The following is a 20,434-nucleotide window of genomic DNA, read 5'->3' as shown; positions in this document are numbered from 1 at the left end:
AACTGTCTAGTCTGCGACTCTCTGTTTTTCACCTGAAAAGAAAAATATCTGTTCCAAAAAAGGTTCAAGAAAACTGGCTGTTTCAGTGGGGGTGGGGTAGGTGGGTTGGTGACAAAAACAAACTGGCAGCTATAGTTAACATAAACTCATCCCTTATTTAAGGTCACAGGTAGGAAAATATGCCCCACACATCACAAAATGAATCCATGAGCATCAATTTTATTCAAATGCTTTTAAGCCATTAAATGGGCAAACAAAAGAAAGCACTCAATAAAATCCCATCAGAAAAGGCAATCCTTTAGTGAAATTAGTTGCCCTCTAAACAAGCACAGTGGAAGACAAAATATCTGTTAAGCTTCTCCCCCCCTCCAACCCAGTGTGTGTGCGAGTGTGTGTGCATGCTTGGTTGTGCTGCTTCCTTTGTTTGCCTCAAAGATGGAGTAGCCACCCGTTCCCCCAATGCATACCCTATCCCACAAAAGATTTCATTAAAATGCATTGGAGACAAAGCACAGCTGCACTCCTTGCATCTGAAGCCAGCAACAATAAACCCCAGGCCTATTAAAGACCAAGGGGGTACCCCCTCTGCAAGCCGTTTCATTGCATCAACAATAAATCAGGGTGGAGTATGAAGCCACTGGAAATGCATCTGCAGGGCACACACTGATGCAAAGATGCAAAACACACTGCTATTTTCCACGGTATTTCCCCCCATGCTCTCCAACAGACAGTTTTTATTTCATGTTAACAAGCAAACCATTATTTAGAAGAAGAGAAAATTATATATTTCACATTCATTTGTAAAACAAAGCTTTCACATTTACAGATGAATCAATTCCTCTTTTTCCTGAGCCAGTCAAAGCACATGACGCACCCAAATATGCAGCAAACGAAACTATGCAGCAGGCAACTTAGGCATACCAGTGTTCCTGCTTTAAAAAAAAAAGGAGTGGTGACAGAACAAAAAACAAAAACAAGGGTCTGTCCAAAGCATTTAAAAAGTGATCAAACATCCTGAACTGAACAAGGAGGGACATCTACTCCCAACATGCAGGGTTGAAAACAGAATGTCACTAAATCCTCACCATGCCCCACAGACATGGACAACAGACATGAAGGGGGAGTGGGGGGGGGGGAGAGAAGAGAGATTTGATAGCAACATTTTGGGGCTTGAAGATACTGCAGTCTGATATCACTGCTTCACACAAGTACAGTCCTCCCAGACAGTAATTTAACAGCACAAGACAATGAAGGTCCCCCCCTCCGTGTCAATTGTACAGTTTATGGAAGTCCCAAGATTTACTTAATCAGGGCTGCCCCTGCATGCACCTCCTCATTTTTGCAAGCTGGCTGGCTTTTTAATATCCCTCGCAAATATGAATTGAATCAGCACCAGCTTCTTACAAAACTAGACTGACATGGGTAGTAGCTGGTGGGGATGAGTAAACTAATACAAAACAAATGTGAAGACAGAAGCATAAATGCAGCAAACATGAAGAGCGGAGGGTGGGGAGAACGAAAGAAGATATGTTAAGCCACTCACTGTTATCCTGGGGATGTTCTTCTTGCCCTGATAACCAGACATGACGTTCGGCTGTTGTGGCAGGGATAGAACCAGCTCCTATCCTCCAACCTAGGAGCAGTACCAGCTTGCAATGCAGCTCAAGCTCAGGTGAAACAAATGGTGCTTCCTTCCTTTCCTCGTCTTCCTCTCTGTCTTGCCCCCTCCCACTTGTTTCACACAATAGTAAATCCTCTCCCTCCCTCCTCTTTTACCAATGACAGCTGGGACCCTGTAAGACAGGAATGGCTGATGAGGCGACTCCTCCCTTCTCCTTCTTCCCAGTCTCGCTTTCTCTGTGCATTGATTTTTCTCTCCTCGCCTTATTTGCCTCACCCACTCCAAGCTGCAGTCATAGCAGTAAGGCATGACAGCCGCTAGAGGGTAGCAGTGGAAAGACTGGCTACCAGATTTGCAAAGGGACTGGGCAAGGCCCATAAGCTCTTTCCCAGGGACGTTAGCTACTGCAGAAGAAGCAAGGAGCTACAAGCCAGCACTGACAATTCAAGGGAGCAGTCAGAAAAGCACATCAAACTTCCCAGAGACTAGCAAGCAGCTAAGATTTTAGGAATTAGTATCCACAGATGGTCAGAGATATTTCATCTCTTTGAGCAACAAATGACTTCTAGTTTAAGGTTACCAGATTTTTTTCAATGAATCTGCGGACACTTTTCAGCTTCAATGGATTTTGTATGGGGACTGATTTGTAAATCCGGGGACTGTCCCCAGGAAACGGGGACGTCTGGTAACCTTATTCTAGTTTGTTTCTTGTCTAAAACAGATGTTTTAACAAAATGTACATGTGGAAGAGTAGCAGCTAAGTTGGCATGTGGTAAAGTAGACTAAAAACTTTGTAAAGGAAGAGGCAGTTAAGCTAGTACTCATATTTACAACAGTATTTCTTTTGTAAGAAAGTCTCCTTAAAATTCATACACAGCTTTCCAAACTTTCCAATTTGGTGACACACATTTTAGACAATGCATCATTTCGAGCCACAGTAATTCAGTTTTACTAGCAAATCGGAGGATAAACTAACCCCCTTCCAGCCCTGGGAAGAGCATGGGGAGCATTCCCATGACACACCTACACAATGCAGCTGACACAATAATGTGTTGTGACACACATAATTTTTCATATTGTGGTGATTCTTCCATCATCCCCTGCAAAGTAATATTGTTCTCATGGTTTTAGACCAAGCTTGAAAACCTAACCCATTTCAACTCTCTTTCACTGGAAAGTGCTCCCTAAGGAATTCAAAACCCATCCATTTTTAAAATCTTGCTGTTGTTCGGAAAATAGTGTGTGCAGGAAAGGGAGAAGTGCAACAGGGTTACAATACCTAACTTTATTTTAGAACAACAACCCCCCCCCCGTGTTTTTTTTTTAGAATTTTCATATTTATTTTTTTGGTCAAAATGATCAATATTTTTTCCAAGGTTTTTATTTCGAAATCCATTTCTTTCAGGGCTTGTGAAAAGTAATTGACATACATAAAGCTGGGGGGGGGCACAAAACAAGCAAAATCAAAAAGTTTCTCATCATCAAGTCCTCTGGAATATAAACTTTCTTTGTTCTAAAAAGTTTTACAGTGTGGTTAGGGGGTCTAAGATTGTTGATGTGGTTTGTGGATATTGCGCTTCATACCTGAGGTGAGATAATCTCATCCATTTGCAGAACATATGTACAAAATATCTGCTCTGTAAGCTGAAGGGAGGGCAGGGGAAATATTGTATAGTCAGCCACTAGAGCTTGTGGAAGAAACAAACTATCCTAAGGCACATTCTAGAATTCCCACTAAGCACCCAGGGTTTTAACCACAAACCCCTTGGTATGAGTCCAGGACTGTGGGTGCTCAGACCACAGGGCCACTTTAGGGTCCACCACCTACCATGTCAGCCGACAGACTATGCCAGTAGAGATGGCTCACACTTACCCTTAGAAACGCTTATTTTCAGTGGAGACAAAAACATTTGCCAGTTGGGTTGACTGGAAATTCAGTAATTCCACAGTAGCTAGCAAATGACTAAATGACTCTGACTTGTGTAACGTAACAGCTCTTGTTGCTCAGTGATTCTTCATTTTGATAAATATGCAATGAAGAACTTTTACCTCCAGGGACTTTCACATTTCAACAATTTACACCACCCTCAGAATTCATGCAGAGAAGTTAGAGAATAAAGTGGACCCAAACATGGGCTTTCTTTTGTATGAGTCTTTATGCATATTGATTAATCTGCATCCTTCTGCTACATTAACCTTTCCCACTTTCTACTCTTGTTCCACTCTCAGATCTCCTCTTTTGCATGCAACTCACCTGGCATGCCAAGGAAAAGCCAATACTGGTTTGAAGATTAAAAGTGAGCCAAGGGCATCCATCAAAATGCTCAGTGGAGCGGCTTATGCTTAGAGACTGGGAATTACAGTAGAAGGAATCCCCTTCCTCCTCTCTTGGAGCTGTTGCAGGTGGTGGGTTTGTCAAACACAGAAAGATCACAGCAAATAATTGTTGTTAAATATAAAGTGAAAGAGACAGCGAGTAATCAGAACTACCTATGGCTAGAGTTTCTTTTCAGAAATAGCACAAAGTTAATTTTATCTCTTGTGCAGCATATTATTTAATGAAAATTGAGTATTTCTGCAATGCACATATACTAGTGGTTCCATTAAATCCCCTTAATAAAAATATTTGGATTTCCTAGTCTACAGGATCTCCACAGAAAGACATGGAACTTCTGTAACAAATAATCATTTTCTGCATCTTAGCCCCGAGAAGAAAACAGATTTTATAAATCAATAGACAAGTGTAGTAAGAAAAAACAGCCTTCACATTTATACCTTTCCTAGTTCTCATATCCCAGAGGCATGTCCCTGTCTTCCAAAAAGCTCATTGGTTTGGTCAATGGTCAATGGAAAGGCTTATTCCTAGTGGTCATAGCATTCATAAAGCCTTGGGGTAAGGATGGTTGGGTCATCTACATCTGTTCTGTAGCTGGGGCAAAGGGCAGGCTACCCTGAAGAGATTACAGTATACACACACTGGAATTTCAAACACTAGGCTGGATGCTAGTGATTACATCTACGGGGGGGGGTGTGCAACCCAAACATTTAGTATCTATACGGGGACTCAAAACCCGCTGTCAGATTTGTAGCACTGAGACAGCCATGTACACAGGTCACATGATACCCTAAAACAAACTTTTATAATCACTTTTTTGAATAATTTTTATCAAACTTATATTAAACAATATAAAATTTATAGCAAAAGATGGAACTTTCAATGAAAGGTGCAGGACTTATGGTGGAAAGGGGGAAGGCATCTGTCACTTTTTGTGTGATGTTAGATCTGGCAAGTCATTTTATGTATTGCTATAAAAACTCTCTTGAAAAATCCATATACATAGCAAGAGCTGCAAAAGACTCTATTCTTCTGTTGTATCCACTCCATTTCCTTCCTCTCCTCATATCCCAAACTCCATAGCCACTGAGCACGCTCAATCCTTTGGGGGATGTTTTTGAAGTTCCCCTTAGAGTTTGTCATAGAAATTACTTGTGCTTCTACAATCTCTGGGTTCCCCTAAGCCTGATACTGTCCACTTGTGAATGGTGCCATTTAGGTTACAAAAGCAGTGGCACTCTCAACACAGCAATGGCATGTGGGCCTGGAGCCTTTCTCGAATCATTTGCAAGTATGGTTTCCACCCTCTTCAAAGAGGTAAAGGGACGTGGGTGACGCTGTGGTTTAAACCACTGAGCCCAGGGCTTAAAGATCGGAAGGTCAGCGGTTCGAATCCCCGCGACAGGGTGAGCTCCCATTGTTCAGTCCCAGCTCCTGCCTAGCTAGCAGTTCGAAAGCACATCAAAGTGAAAGTAGATAAATAGGTACTGCTCCAGTGGGAAGGTAAACAGCATTTCCGTGTGCTGCTCTGGTTTCACCAGAACCGGCTTAGTCATGCTGGCCACATGATGAAATGAGCGCCGCAACCACAGAGTCATTCGCGACTGGATTTAACTGTCAGGGGTCCTTTACCTTTACCAAAGAGGTAAACTGTCTCTGGAGAGCAGCAGCACAGATCTAGTAAATCAGCATTGCTGCAGGTGGATGACAGTCAGCCTGGTCAAATGGAACCAAGCACTTTTTAAATGTTATTTATTTGTTTAAATTATTTGTATACTGCCCTTCATCCACTAGATTCCAGGGTGGTGAAGAACATACATAATATAAAAACAAGGGATGGTCCTTCAAATATTGAAGCAGCTTAGTCATGCTGGCCACATGACCCGGAAGCTGTACGCCGGCTCCCTCGGCCAATAAAGTGAGATGAGCGCCGCAACCCCAGAGTCGGCCACGACTGGACCTGGCCTGGTCAGGGGTCCCTTTACCTTTACCTTTTTACAACACACACAATTTCATAAGTTGCATCCAAAGTTAGGCAGATATAAGTCTGCTTGTATAACAGGATTTTCTGGCCCACTACAGCTCCCTGAAAAACCTCTCCTGAGGTTAGAGGACCCTTAGGAAAGAGCTAATGTGTAGTATGGGGAACTGCAGTGGGATGGGGGGGAATGAGCAGACGCAACTTTCACTTGTGTATCTTTTAGATAAAACTTCATGATCAGGATTCACTTAACAAACCCCATCAGCAGAAGCCCCATGCAAGCACTTACACAATGGGAGTTCCCCCTTGCTTCCCTGCACCCCCTACCCTTGGTAGGGCTGCTGGTGTTGGGAGAATATCCAGAAAGGGAGGGGCAGAATTGCTCCATTTGTCAAGCGAAATGTTTGTAATAGTACAACACTGAATTCTACCCAGTGTGTATTACTGGATAATGGGTAAAGGTACACATAAAGGTAAAGGGGACCCCTGACCATTAGGTCCAGTCGTGACTGACTCTGGGGTTGCGGCACTCATCTCACTTTATTGGCCGAGGGAGCCGGCGTACAGCTTCCGGGTCATGTGGCCAGCACGACTAAGCCGCTTCTGGCGAACCAGAGCAGGGCACGGAAATGCTGTTTACCTTCCCGTCAGAGAGGTACCTATTTATCTACTTGCACTCTGATGTGCTTTCAAACTGCTAGGTTGGCAGGAGCAGGGACCGAGCAACAGGAGCTCACCCCGTTGCGGGGATTCGAACTGCCGACCTTCTGATCGGCAAGTCCTAGGCTCTGCGCCACCTGCATCCTGGATAATGGGTAGTGTAGTTTAAATACAGATCCCTTTAAAAAAAACCAACCACACACCACCCATCCCTCTTGGGCCTCTGAAACATTTATTGATTTGCCTCTGCAACTACAAGATGAATGCTGCCACATAATGAATATTTGTCAGCTGACAAAAGTTTGATATATCTTCATACCATTACTTTCTGCACTATTTAACTATATTGCAATACCCAGTATTCTCAATGAAGTTCAATTTTTCCCCTGTAGCAACACAACTAAAAGCTTCTTTGAAGAAAGTGATTTAATGGCATTTTAGAAACAATATATATATTTATTTATTTAGTTTTTATTTTGTATATTTATATCCTGCCATTGCTCCAAGGAGCTTATGGCAGTGTACAGGGTTCTCCTGCTTCATTTAATCTACTTCACAACCCTGTGAAGATTAGGCCAAGACTCGTTCAAGGTCATCCAATGCATTTCATGGCTGAGTGAGGATTTGAACCCTTTGTCTTCCAGGTCCTAGTCTTACACTAACCATTACATCACACTACACCATGCAGGCTGCATGTATGTTCTGGGAAGTGAGGGGAGGTTCTGCTTTCTTTGTTGCCAAGTCACATTTTCTATTCTTTTAAACATTCATTTTTAATGACATTTTTGAAAAAGCTTTTACTTCTCAGATTCACTGCACAAGACATCAACTTCCATGCCAAGTCTAGGCTAGAAGTTGTTCCACTTGATGGTTTTCCCTACATTCATCCTGTATGGGATGTGCTGCCAGCATTCCTTTCTGGGCCTGTTTCATATCTCTTTTTTACCCTTGTAAAGACTCTTTCTTTTCTTCTTTCTTTTTTAAACAAAAGTGCTTAAGTCTTGCTGCTTCTGCCAAAAATCACACTGGAAACAGTATGCATAGTCTGCATCAGCCTTACACCATTGATGACTTCCTGATGTGCATGATATGATATGATATATGCCTCCCCCAATTTCTGCAGCAGTGGGCCAAATTATATATGTTTGAGATCCATGATTGGTTCTCCCAAACTTTTCATTTTTTTAAAGCAACAACTCTCTTTCCCTCCCTCTGAATTAATCAAGACCTTAGTACTGTGGGGATGGGAAGGTAGAACCCTTCCATACTGCACTGTGTTCTGGCGTAAATGCCTTCACCCAAGCACCTATTATGGGGCAGCTAGGGAGCACTTACAATGGGAAATATATGCAAGGAAAGGGTTGACGTTATCCCCCATCTTCCTACAATGCACTGTTGTCCAAATTTCATAATGGATCTAAAACACCTTGTCTTAACATAGCCCAAAGACTCTGGGGTGCTAATACAGTACTGGCTTGGGCAGAGCTACAAAATGACTACAAAATCCTATGAAAGATTTGGAGGGGATCCCAAATGTTGGGTTTTGTAGTTAATGAAGCTCTTGATCAGTAATGATACTCAGGCAACTGTTTTGTTGTTCTCTGGAAACATTAAGATAGGTGCAGGGAGTACTTTACTCCCTGCTTCTAACTCTTAAACTGTCCCTTCCTCAAGCAGCTTTTCAAACAAAAGAAGGCTTTTAAAGGTGACACTTTGCTTGTAACAGTGTTGTTTGCCTTGAAGAAGCACAGTTCAAAGCCTAGTTTGTGGGGGCAATACATCTGCAATGATAAGCAGGGTTTGGAATGAACTAGTTCAGTTCAATGAAGTTCAATGAACCAGTTCAATCATCTCTGAGAGCTGTGCTATTTTTCTAGAAAAAGAGGGACTCACCATTAATGCCTTCTGAGAGGTGCTGAAACTGAGTTCCGGTGGGAAAAAAAGAGCCCTGCCTGGAAGTAGTTTCCATAACTGCTAGGTAAGCTAAAGGAGAATTAAGTTCATTTTGGGGCAGAACTTTGAACAACTTCTAGTTCATGCTCATGTTCATTCCCTCCCACCAACACCTCCAAAAGAAGGCCTGAACCCTTAGCTTCCAATAAACAAAAACTAAGTAAATTCAACAGCTATAAAGAACGATAAAACAAACCATGTAGGCAATGTTCTAAGACTCAGGCAGGTATGGGGGTGTTGCTGTTGCTACAGAGCAGTAGGCAGGTAGCCGAATTCTTCATGTGGGCTGTTGCCAGAGATGTGGAATTTCCAGAAAAGTCTGAACTGAGGCAATTAGCATTGGAATATTTTCAGTTTGCACTGCAACATTTTCTGATATCCTTGAGAGTGATCTAATTTAGCATGTTCATTTTACCTGTATTTAGTATATCAAACTATAAACTTTGAAATGGCTAAGCTTCCCTAATACTTGCTATTGGAAGTCATCCATTGTTGCTGATGAAGCTATGAAACTGGATTTTTTCCACAAAAATATAAAGCACTGAAAATTTTACACCCCACGTCACTGGCTGTTGAGAGTGCCACAAGGAAAAGCTGTGAAAGCCCGAAGGAGAAAATAGCTTATTACAGCTTTTGCCAAATTACCCTCTTCTTTCTGGAAGAACAGAAAGCACCACATCCTAAATCTGCTAGTTAGAGCCAGAGAGCTAGCCTGAATGGGACAGGGCATCTGAGGATTTTGTAAATTGAGCCTAGAAAAGAGGAGAAAGTTCATTGCAAGATATTTCTCTTCCCACCCCCAATGCAATTATCATCTGGTCAGTACAGTGAATAGTATCCAGCTTCCCCACTGCAATAATTCAGTTGCTGACAAGAATGAAGAATAAAGGAAAGTTTGTAAAACCAAAGCACCTGTTTCACTCCCCCCTAGTTACACACAATACTAAGAATGTTAAGAGGGAGGTGAGATTTCTGCTCAGAACTTCCTCCTCCAAACTTGTCAGTATAAAAGGATCATAGCAATTTCCCATTTGAGAGGTGGGAAAGTCACGGATGGAACCGCACATTGCCTTAGCCAGGCTCCAGTTGGACATGTATGAAGCAATGCCATTTTCCTGCTTCCTTAACTTGCTTTCTGGAAAGCATATCGGACATTTGTTTTTGTTTCTGACAATTTATTTTTTTCATTCATCTATAGCAACTGTTCTCTCTTTTAATTCACATTCATACAGAAAGACTTCTGAAGACAGATTCACACGATTTATTTTCCCCACTGTAACCATGTATATGGTGTGCTTGTCAAAGTCTCAAGGAATTCCCACAATCACAGCTGCAATTTGAGATGCACTGAGACACACAGTGAGACTGTACAACATGCAGTACTTCCCAGATGTTTTGGTTGATTGAACTGATGTATTTGTAGTTTTGAAGGATCATTTCATGCAAGATGTCTGCCATATACAGGCAGCTTCAAATTTCATCAGTATGGCAGCTGTTGTATGTGGCGAGTTCTATACAGTGGTTGCTGTGTGATTTCCTCAAAGCCACCTGCTTACTTGAGGACTAATAATAATAATAATAATAATAATAATTTATTATTTATACCCCGCCCATCTGGCTGGGTTTCCCCAGCCACTCTGGGCGGCTTCCAACAAAACACTAAAATACAATAATACATTTGTACCGAAATGGTGCATACCAGTGATGGGGTAAGAAGTAGGTTGGCTGGGGCTGCTGGGAGTTGTAGTCCAAATCATCTGGAGGGCACCAGATTGGGGAAGACTGTGATACACTATGAGAACACTAGAAATTGGCTGACACAAAACAAGCAGCCAGACAAATATCACAAATGGGTGTGTTTGCCAACTTAAATGATAGTACTAATGCATAAAACCTAACACATAAAGAAACTGTAAAAATTTCAGCACAGGTTCTACATGGAGAAGAACATATTTTAAATTCTCTACCTGAAGTACACAGGAAAAGCTGCAAGAGGTTCAGAACCACAAAGCTTTCAAATTCTAGATCTCACTGGGGTATTAGGAACATCCTATACACCAAACAGATCATATTCACCAGAGTTTTTCTGAATGTTGGCAGTATAACCTATCATCTAAGATACATGTCATTTACCTTACTACCTAGACAATTAATGAGGTGAATGAATATTTGCTAAAACACCAACATGATATAGGCTCAATGTTGCTGTTCTTTCCAGCTTTACATTTGTGTGACAATACTTTCAAGCAAACCATATATTTATTTGTTTTTGAATAATCAGAATATTGAAGGGCACCACGAAGAAAAATACTGTATAATTCCCCAAATATAAAGTTATCTTAAAGAGCATCTACTTCTGAAACACAGAAGAGAAAATATCCCAGGTGCTGATCACCAAGGCTTTTAGGCATTTAATACTGCCTCTAAATATTAAAATATTAGTATTCATCAATGTTTTCACTAGCCATAGTTTTATATAAAACAGTGTGAATCTGATGTTAAAAGCAAATTTTTATACTGTATATAGGGCTAGGCTATGACTAACAGATACTCCAGTTGGTCCAATTTATATATTAGATGGGGATCTGTCCCATCATACCTTGCCTATGGCACACAGACCTCTTATTTTTAGCAACACTTGTACTTTCATAGGTGTTTGGCCTTATGTACATATACAGAGTGCTTATATTTTAGTCCACAATTATCAATGCAACATACCCTTGCAAGAAAGATAGACCACCGAGGCTATAATATCAGAGTCCTTTCTCCAAGAATAAAGCTCATTATGGAGATAGCCAGCTAACAGAATGACAGGCAGAAAATAAAAGGCCTCCCCATTAGTGTATCAATACTTAGTTTATATCATCTAATTAAGTGTCATTGTCCATCATGAGAAGGAGTCCAGTGTTTAGGTCTATCTGGTGAGCTCACACTCCTGGACACAAGAACACTCTGATGGTTAATGGAGACAAGGCTTAAAAATGTATTTTTTATAGCTTATGATACTGTGCTGTATCTTCCCAATAAACCCTCCAGCAAACACAGAGTGACATGACACTTGCCTCTCTCTGGGAGTAACAGCAAACAACTGTCAAAAAAGTTCCAGCTATCTGTTCAGTTCCATTACATGTATGCACACTTTAACCTTCAAGACTTAAATGTGACTGTTAGTAAGGGGCGTTTGGGACAACTGTTGCTTGAATATTTTTTAATGTATTGATTTTGAAGCTTTTTGAACGTTCTGTAGACTTTTATTTAGGTTGACTTTTTTGGTTTTCCTTTTGTACTTTACTCAGGCTACAGCGTGTGATTTTAAAAGCGAGTTTAAAATCCAGTAACTAAGGAAAATTTAAATAAAAAAATTGTCCAGTAGCACCTTAGAGACCAACCAAGTTTGTTCTGGATATAAGCTTCTGTGTGCATGCATACTTCTTCAGGAGGATTTGTTGTTGTTTTTAAAATGAATTCTTCACAAAATCTCTATTGGAAAAAGAAATACAACCAGAAATGGTTGCCAAAATGATCAATGCTCACTTAGCAAAAAAATCACTATCAGAAAAGGTCCTCTGAATACATCTGTTTTTCCAGTTATGATCTCATAAGCACCTCTCCCTGAATTTGGGAAACTTGAAATGGACAGTAACTGGGTTTCCTGAAAACACATTGCTGATTTCAGTCCAGATGCTTTTCATTCAAAGCTGTACTATATATTTCTGTTCTGCCTTGCACATTTTCCTGTACAATTTTAACTAAACACACACAATGGGAATAGACAGATGTTAGAATCTCCTGCACATATTACACCTACTCCTCAGCCTCTAATTTATATAGCCAAACAACCCCAGCAACGGAAAGTTTTCCAAAGCACTGGACTTTAAAAAAAATCATGCTTTAACTTAAATGGTTTCCCCCCCTTTCAACAAAAGAACATTTTACTCTTCCTCCATTCCTCCTTAATTTAAACCAACATGTTTCCAATGAATTTAATTAAAGGAATATGGATTCTTAATCATTTCCAAGTCAGATGCTGCGACTGTTCTTTATGAAAAGTCAATTCTGAGTCTACTAGGATAGTAATTCAAGTATAAAACGCATCTAACACAGACTAGGCCTAGATTTAGATTCAAATTTACTTCAATGTGGGATAGCACAGCTCATTTTTCGTTACTAGGCATAATAGCCTGCTAAGGAACTGGGTGGCTGAGTCAATTATATGTCGTTTAGGAGTTAGATGTGGCATTACTTCCTCCATGGAAGAAAGAGTTGAGGAAAGAGGACTGATCATTTGGATTACTGCTACAGAAAGGAGGGATAGGACACTTGGTGGCAAAGTGAGATCTTTCTGGTTAGCAATACTGATTTTATTTCGCTTTTACTACTACTACTATTCCGATAGCAATGCATACAGTTCTTCCACTAGGTGACCACAATTACTGCAAATATTTGTATTTGTAAATTTCCAATTATCTTGCTGAACATAAACTCAGTACAATGCAAAGCACCATCAGTAAATCATGTAAGGCCCAGAGCTGGAGCAGCACACTGCTATTCTGAATCTCCCAAAGCCTAGATTTTAGTCCACTCCTTCACAGTACAAGACGTATAAAGCCAATCATTTCCAACCTGATACAAATAAGTAGGTTCCAATTGTTTGTCAAACAAGTATAAATTTAGTGAAGACTGAATACAATAATTCTCCAAAGGTTTGGGATATTTGGTTCAGAGCTCGTGCCTGATTTAGATATGCAAGCATCCTGATACTATGCAAGTATTCTTCATAATCAACACATATGCAGCATTTCTGGAAGCTGTTCATCCTGAGCAGAAGTGGCAATCACCTGTTAACATTAAATACTTTATACAATAAAACAAACAACATATACAAACCAACATGATAGTATTTTCTTTTCAATTCCTCTTTTACAGAAAGAATCTTGTAAGTACCACACCTGTGAACTCAAAATATCACATCAAACAATACATTTCTGGAAGTGTCCAACCACTGTTTCCTTTATTTAGAAAAGCAACAACGTCATTCGAATCGACTTCAAACTGCTCTACATGTATGTCTTTGGTACCTGTAGTGTTAGTTTCTCTAACAAGGCTGAATTCCAAACCAGACTTTTCCAACACTCTAATGATACAGAAGAAATCACCATGCCTTTGCCACTGTTAACATTCTTGCAGACATTAGTTTCTTTCTTAAGTTTCTTAAAATACGTTTTCATTGTTCCCATCAAAACCAAAACAGTGCCAGTTTTGGATCATTACATCTTGGCTGAAAAGTTTTTTTGTTGACAGTTCATCAACAGCCAACTAAAAAAAAGAAAGAAACCCACTACATCACATTTCCAAGTCATTCAGACAATGACCTGAAAGTAACACAATCATAACAATTCTTCTAATTACATCTGATGAGCTTCCCAATTCATCCTCAAATCTATCATTTTCTCACAGAGATGCTATATCAGCTAAAAGACAGGAGCTCTATTGATAATAATGAGCAGTACTAGAGAAATCTGGCTTGCCTTCCTAAATTCCATCCCAAGTCCACAGCTGAAGCAGAATCACAGATCAGTATGTGAACAGCTACATGAAAATACAGGAAGTTTCTTAAAGCAATTACATAACAAAATATGTGCACTTAAGCTGGCAGTCCGAAAGGAAATTACACCACGGGAGTAACAAATAAAACAATCCGAAATAAATAAAAATAATGGCACCCTCATGTCTGATGTTCTTCAAGGCAAAATATATCTGCCAGTGGCTAAACAACAGAGCACTTCCACAAGTGAGCAGATGTGTATCAATCAATCAATCAATCAATCAATCAATCAATCAATCACTAACCTTCTAAACTAGGTGCTATTGAAACTGACAATTACTGTTTTGCACTCATGCTTTGGGGCCATTATTATAAATCTTCTAAATTGTATCTTCTAAACAATACATTGAGCACAAAATTATTTGGGCACATTTCCAGTTTGCAAAGGCATGTGCCTGTTTTCTGTTATTTTTTTAGAATATATATATTCTAATTGGAAAAAATGGCATCCAATGAAATGCTGAGCATATACACCCTATCAAGTGTCCCTAATTATGGAATACTAACTCCTCCAAGATCTCTCCCCTGCACTGATTAGTTAGGTCAGCCAGGCCACCACATTTGGCCAACAAAATATTTTTGACTAAGCCACACTCATCAGCAAAATAGGGCATGCAAGGGAAAGAGGGAAAATGCAATGCAGCTGTGCAAAGAGCTGGATCAGCTCCACCACTGCTCTTATACCTTATATTTGACTGAAAAATGGTAGGCCAACAACAATACCTGCAGAAAACTATGAGACAAAGGGAAAGAGAAGAGGAAAACTGTCTCCCATAGGAGTATACAGAGAACACTACCACTTCTTCCAGCTATTGTTGAGCAGGACACAGCTGAGAGAAAAGAGGAAAGCTGATTCCAACTAAGTTAGAATCAATTTGGCCATGTTTGCATGAAAGCCAAACCATGACTTTGTGCAAATGCACAAATACGCTGGCTGCCAGGAAGATCACAGTTGCTCTGCTCCTCTTTTAGCAAGCTCATTCATACTATCCCAGTAAGCTTACTATGATGTGAGAACAGGGCCTTTGTCTTCGCTCCCAGTTACACCTGGTCTGCAGCATGTCAAGATCAGTGTCAAAGCAAACTGTACCACAGACTGCAAGCATTTGTCTTCCTCCATTCCCACCTGCACTAGTCCCAGAATAATAATACCCTGAGTAAGTAATTGCTGGGAGAAACAAGAAGTGGCTGGAAGGCCTGCCTGCTAGCCGCAGATGCTGCTGCAGCTAAAGACAGCCACAGAGGTATGGCCTGGGCCTGGACAACTAGCTTCAAGAAATGAAATTAGGAGCAAGAAGGACTTGGCTTGTTTCTCCATTCATTTGACCCCATCAAACTGGACAGCCACTTAGCTAGGCATTTAATAGTAGTCACCACTGTAATGTAGCACTTACTGAGATGTTTCTTCATTTATTGGATGGAGGATTTCCATCCAAACACCAATCAGTCTCCTCTGCATTTGTAGGTCAAAGTACACACTACACAATATCACACATAAATATTTAGTACAGGTAAACTGTGATCAAATCGTTTTACAATCAGTTTTGAATATGGAATGAAACTTTCCCTTCAGAATAATCAATTTAAGAGCTAGTCTTTTCTTCTTCTCTTCAAGGGCACACTTGTGCTGCCACACAAGTGCTATGCACCGATTTCTCTGAAGTAGTATAAGTTCCTAATTAGCAAAAGTTAGCCAGACACATCTCTCTCCCCCCCATGAGAAACCTAAAGCATTTTAAATGGGCCTTGAAACTGCTTGATAATATAGCTGCATCTGTATTCATGCAAATTATAGCAATTTCAGTTCATCTTTCTATATACTACTACAAGTTACTTATAGTAGATACACTTTATATTTTTAATTTAACTGGCCTCTTTTAGGTCAGACATAAATAATAGATGTACTAATTTCACACATTCTGATTTTTATATAGACAATGGAAACCATGACACAATGCTGCAATAGATACCAGCAAATGAATGATTATTCAAGTAAACTCTTATTTTGATGGAAGATTTACTTAGTGACCATTGGCTTCCACTGAAGAGTAGGAGCATTTTCCCACATAAACCAGATCATCTCTGTGCCTAATCCTGCAACAAGTTGTAATTTGCAATTGCAGTAAAGCCTGTGTTGCGTAGTACAATTCTGTATTACAGCCAGCTGTCAAGGAAAAGCCCTTCACAGAATTACCTAGGAAAAGAGAAAATGTCTTGACCACATGCTGAAGAGACAAAGACTTGTCCAATTCTCAGATAAAGAAAAACATAATAGAATGTTTTTTTCTGATTAAGGTAGATGAAGTAGATGTAATTAACAGAATAATCATTCTGCCTTATGCTTCCCAAAGCTCACAAAACAGTGTTTTGCCATATATTTTAGCTCTGCTTATTGTGCAATCCTATATATGTCTACTCAGACATTCTAGAACAGATCTAATTTATATCAGTACTGGACATAAGAATCTCAAAGAATGTAAGAAAAGCCCTGCTGGATTAGTAAGTCAAAGGCCCATCTAGACTAGCATCCTTTCTTACAGTGGCTAGTTAGAGATGTAGGGGAAGTCCACAAGCAAGACCTGAGTACAAAGGTGCTCTCCCCCGTTGTGATACTCAGCAACTGGTATTCAAAGGCATTTTGCCTCCAACAGTGGACGTAGAACATAGCAAAAAATAAATTGATGTATTTACATAGCTATTCAAATGCCATACATTCTGGGATGATGTGCCACCAACATGGGAATGAGACTTTCAGTTGAAGCTTCTGAGTTTCCTTGACAGGCAACCCCATATACAGTACAGGGTTATGTTAATGATGACAACAGCAGCTCCCTCCCACCTTTTAACCTTTTACCAACCAGTCTTCTCCCTCTATAGCTCAGGTGTTCCTTGGGTGTTTTGTGGATTTCTTGTGCTTATTTATTTAAGAACTTTGTCCCTTACAAGTTGTTACACTAATAGCACTTCTGCAGCCAGCTAGCAATAGAGAGCAAAGAAAAACAGAGGAACTTTAAGAAGGTGAGCAGCAACTTTTTAAAAAAGTGAGCACCCTGCGTGTCAAAGAGAACTGAATAAATGATAAATACAATTTCAAAACATTATTGATGGCAGCATAACTTATATAAAAATCATTGGAGGCAGTGGGAAATAACCAGAAATAGTGGGGAATGGTATGTACTGAATTCTTACCTAGACAGATGTATGCCTGGCAAGTATGTTTACTGTTTGTGGGTGTTGTATGTATGGCAAGTGCATGTGTGGAAAGTGTCATTTAAAAATATAACAACAAAAGACAATAAAATAAATAATAAAATAGTAGATGTGGATTGAAGTGATATTTATTTACATGTTAGACCACTTAATAGGATTAGATGGATTTTTTTGCCATTTTCAGGTTTGCAGGTTACATACCACTTGACTCACTAGTGCTGAATGGCAATACCTTCAACTACAACACATTTTAGTCTATTTTTGGACCATCAGCTTTGAAAGCCTCAGCATCTCCTGGAGGAAATGGATGTTTGAAGATTAAACCCATATTACCTGTTTATAGAAATGTTGTAAAATTGATGTTCAGGATCTTGGAGACAAATGGAACAGAGTTAGATGTTTTCCAATCGACGGAAAGTTGCTATAGCATCAATATGCGGTATTTGTTTAGATTTAAAATTGAGATTGATTCAATGAAAAAAGGAAGTCTGGAATATATGGAACTCCACAACACCTTTATAAGGATTGATTATAAGGTTGATTAGTCTAGAAAGATGTTGGCAACATAATGCTGAAAACCCTCTTTGAGGCATACAATGTGGGCATGTCCTGTGGTCTTTTCTTTTTTTTATCAGAAATTACTACTCATATCAACTTTGTTTTGGGGAAAAAACCATTGATATTTGTGAGTGTTCACAAACTTGCCTTTAGAGGATGTGGAGGTAGTTACCAGAGAGAGGGTCTTTTATGTGGTGATAAGTGATATTTCTTCTATTGGTAAATTTGGCTATAGTCCTGTAACTGTTTTATTGGTTTTTGTCTGCTGTTTTTAAACTACCTTGGGGATTATTTTAGAGGAAAGGCAGGATATAGGCTTCCCAAATAAATAAGTGTACATTCTAACATCTTTCCTAGTGGGGCAATAGAGCTTCCAGGGTGCTCAAGGGCTCAGGTTCAGGCTATGCACTAATGTAGAGTGTAATGCACAAAGGAACAAAGATATTATGTTAACACATGACTGGCCCTTGCATACTAGTTTTATTAACTTAATAGCAGCTGCAGGAATCCCCAATCCTATTCTGGACCAAAGGCAGGTGAGGGGGCTCCAACCATTTGTCCTCAACACAGTCCTGATCTGGATTGCACACACACACAGCCCAGAGACTGCCAATGTTCTAGGAGAAAATAACAACTGCAACTCTCCCCCACGCTATCCAGATTGGAACAGTGGTGGGGACAAATGGTTGAAGTTCCCTCATGTTCCAGCCCCAACCAGGATCACCACACATCTTATTTGTTTGGTAAAGAAAAAAAATCGTGTGATAATGCTGTCTCGATCCTAAGAGAAACAGTGTGTTGCAGTGGCTTAAGTGCAGGATCTGGGAGACCTGGGTTCAAATCCCCAATAGGTGACAGTCACTATATTTCAGTCTAACTGACCTCACAGGGTTGTTGCAAGAAAAAATACTGAGGGGAAGAAATCCATGTACTCTCCCAGGATCTCCTTGGAAGAAGGGTGGGATAAACAAGACTAAATAGTAAGATAGGAATTGGATAGAAAGTTGGTAGCTGAAAGTCTGTGTCATGGCAGACTCTTTTGGCAAGTATTTAGCAAAAGCTCTTTGAAAGGCAGCACAGTACTAATAAATCAACGTTCTTTGCACCTTTTTGAAGAAAAACCTACCACAGCTAAAAATCCAGCACAGCTCTCTTCCAAAGTTTCAGATCAGGAATACCTGAACTAACAACCCTAGATCAATACAGATCTAGGCAGAACTAAAGAAAAAGAAGTTATCATACCATTATAAGCATTTATCAACAGTTCATTTATAACCTATTCATTGCTTAAGAACGTAATCTTCCAATCAGTTTTATTTGGCTTACACGCTTAAAGGGGTGCCAGCTCTTACATGTGACAAAGGATCTGTTGTCCCAGTCTCAAGGATCCGGCGCTCATCTACAGCTGGATGAACTGAAGTTCAGTGTGAAATTAGCCTTATTATGTTAAGGCAGCCCTTTAGCAAAGCAGCAACCTTACTGAATCATATGAAATAGGAATTCATTCTAGAAATGACCTAGAAATGGACAGGAGAACTTCCAACCAACACTTATGCCCGTATCTGGCACAGTTCCATCCCCTTTGGAACTCAGACTAGTTAATGCATGGTGGCTTTCTCCTGCATGGAGTAACTAACAATGTAAACCATCACTTAAGACTTATCAGAAAAACCTTATTTGTGACAAATATATACATTGCATAAATAATATTGGCATTATATTCTTGATTCATGTTCTTGCAGCAAAACTTAAGCTCTACCACATACATAACAGTGGTTCTGTTTCATTGCCACACTTGTTAGTTCCGTATGGAAATTATCATGTATGAAGCATCTATCAGTAACACCAGTTATGTACACTTAGCACTTAACTCTGACTCCAGTGCACTTCCACTACTGGCATTTGAAGCCATGTCCACATGACATCAGCCACAATCGATATGTAGTTTCTTGAGAAACACTGCTATTTGATGCATTTTCCCTCAAATCAGCTTTCATCTGATTTGAAAACGTAATCCACAATCATTTCACAATTAAGGTGAAGTATGTACATTTACATGCACAGATGACAGCTCCATGAGCAGAAGCTCAGGGTGAGTGGGTTGTAGGCTTGAGGAAAACAAACAAGTAATGTGCATTGGGTGAAGACATCCTTGCCCCCTCTCTGGTGTGCACAGCAACTTGGCAAATGTGACTTAAAACACAGCAGGGAGGATGGGGACTACAACCTTGCTGCATTTTAAGCCACTAATGTGTACATAGCCTTAAAGGAGTAGGTATCACTCACCAGTCACCTGTATTCTAGCCAAGGCTACAAACAAAACATGAGCTCAAGGAAACAGACTGACCAAAATCAGAAAAACGCACCCCTGATTTCAGGTACCAACTTTTGTTGGTGTCAGCTCAGAGAAGATTTCCTGAAATTTAACTGGGGTGGGGTTAGAAGGCAGGACACTTATTTTTAGTAGTTCTCAGGTATTTTTCCTGTTTTGCAGTAGGTAAGACCAACGGA

General features: G+C 40.1%; 1 protein-coding gene across 3 annotated transcripts in view; it reads right to left on the bottom strand.

The window, feature by feature from the left end:
• DPYSL3 (dihydropyrimidinase like 3) overlaps positions 1-20,434 on the bottom strand; it is a 55,233-nt gene that overhangs the window by 32,369 nt on the left and 2,430 nt on the right. Inside the window, exon 1 of one of the 3 annotated variants that reach the window (XM_053376645.1) lies at positions 1,544-1,804. The exons of the other annotated variants lie outside the window; for them this stretch is intronic. Coding sequence (XP_053232620.1) covers positions 1,544-1,585 — 42 coding nt within the window. The 5' untranslated portion in view covers positions 1,586-1,804. Of the gene's footprint in view, positions 1-1,543; positions 1,805-20,434 lie in introns of those variants that run through there. 3 annotated transcript variants of the gene reach the window in all.

This window comes from Podarcis raffonei, chromosome 2 (genome assembly GCF_027172205.1).
Source record: "Podarcis raffonei isolate rPodRaf1 chromosome 2, rPodRaf1.pri, whole genome shotgun sequence".
NCBI lineage: Eukaryota > Metazoa > Chordata > Lepidosauria > Squamata > Lacertidae > Podarcis > Podarcis raffonei.
The sequence above is the reverse complement of the archived record's forward strand: the minus strand, read 5'-3'. Positions and strand labels throughout refer to the sequence as shown.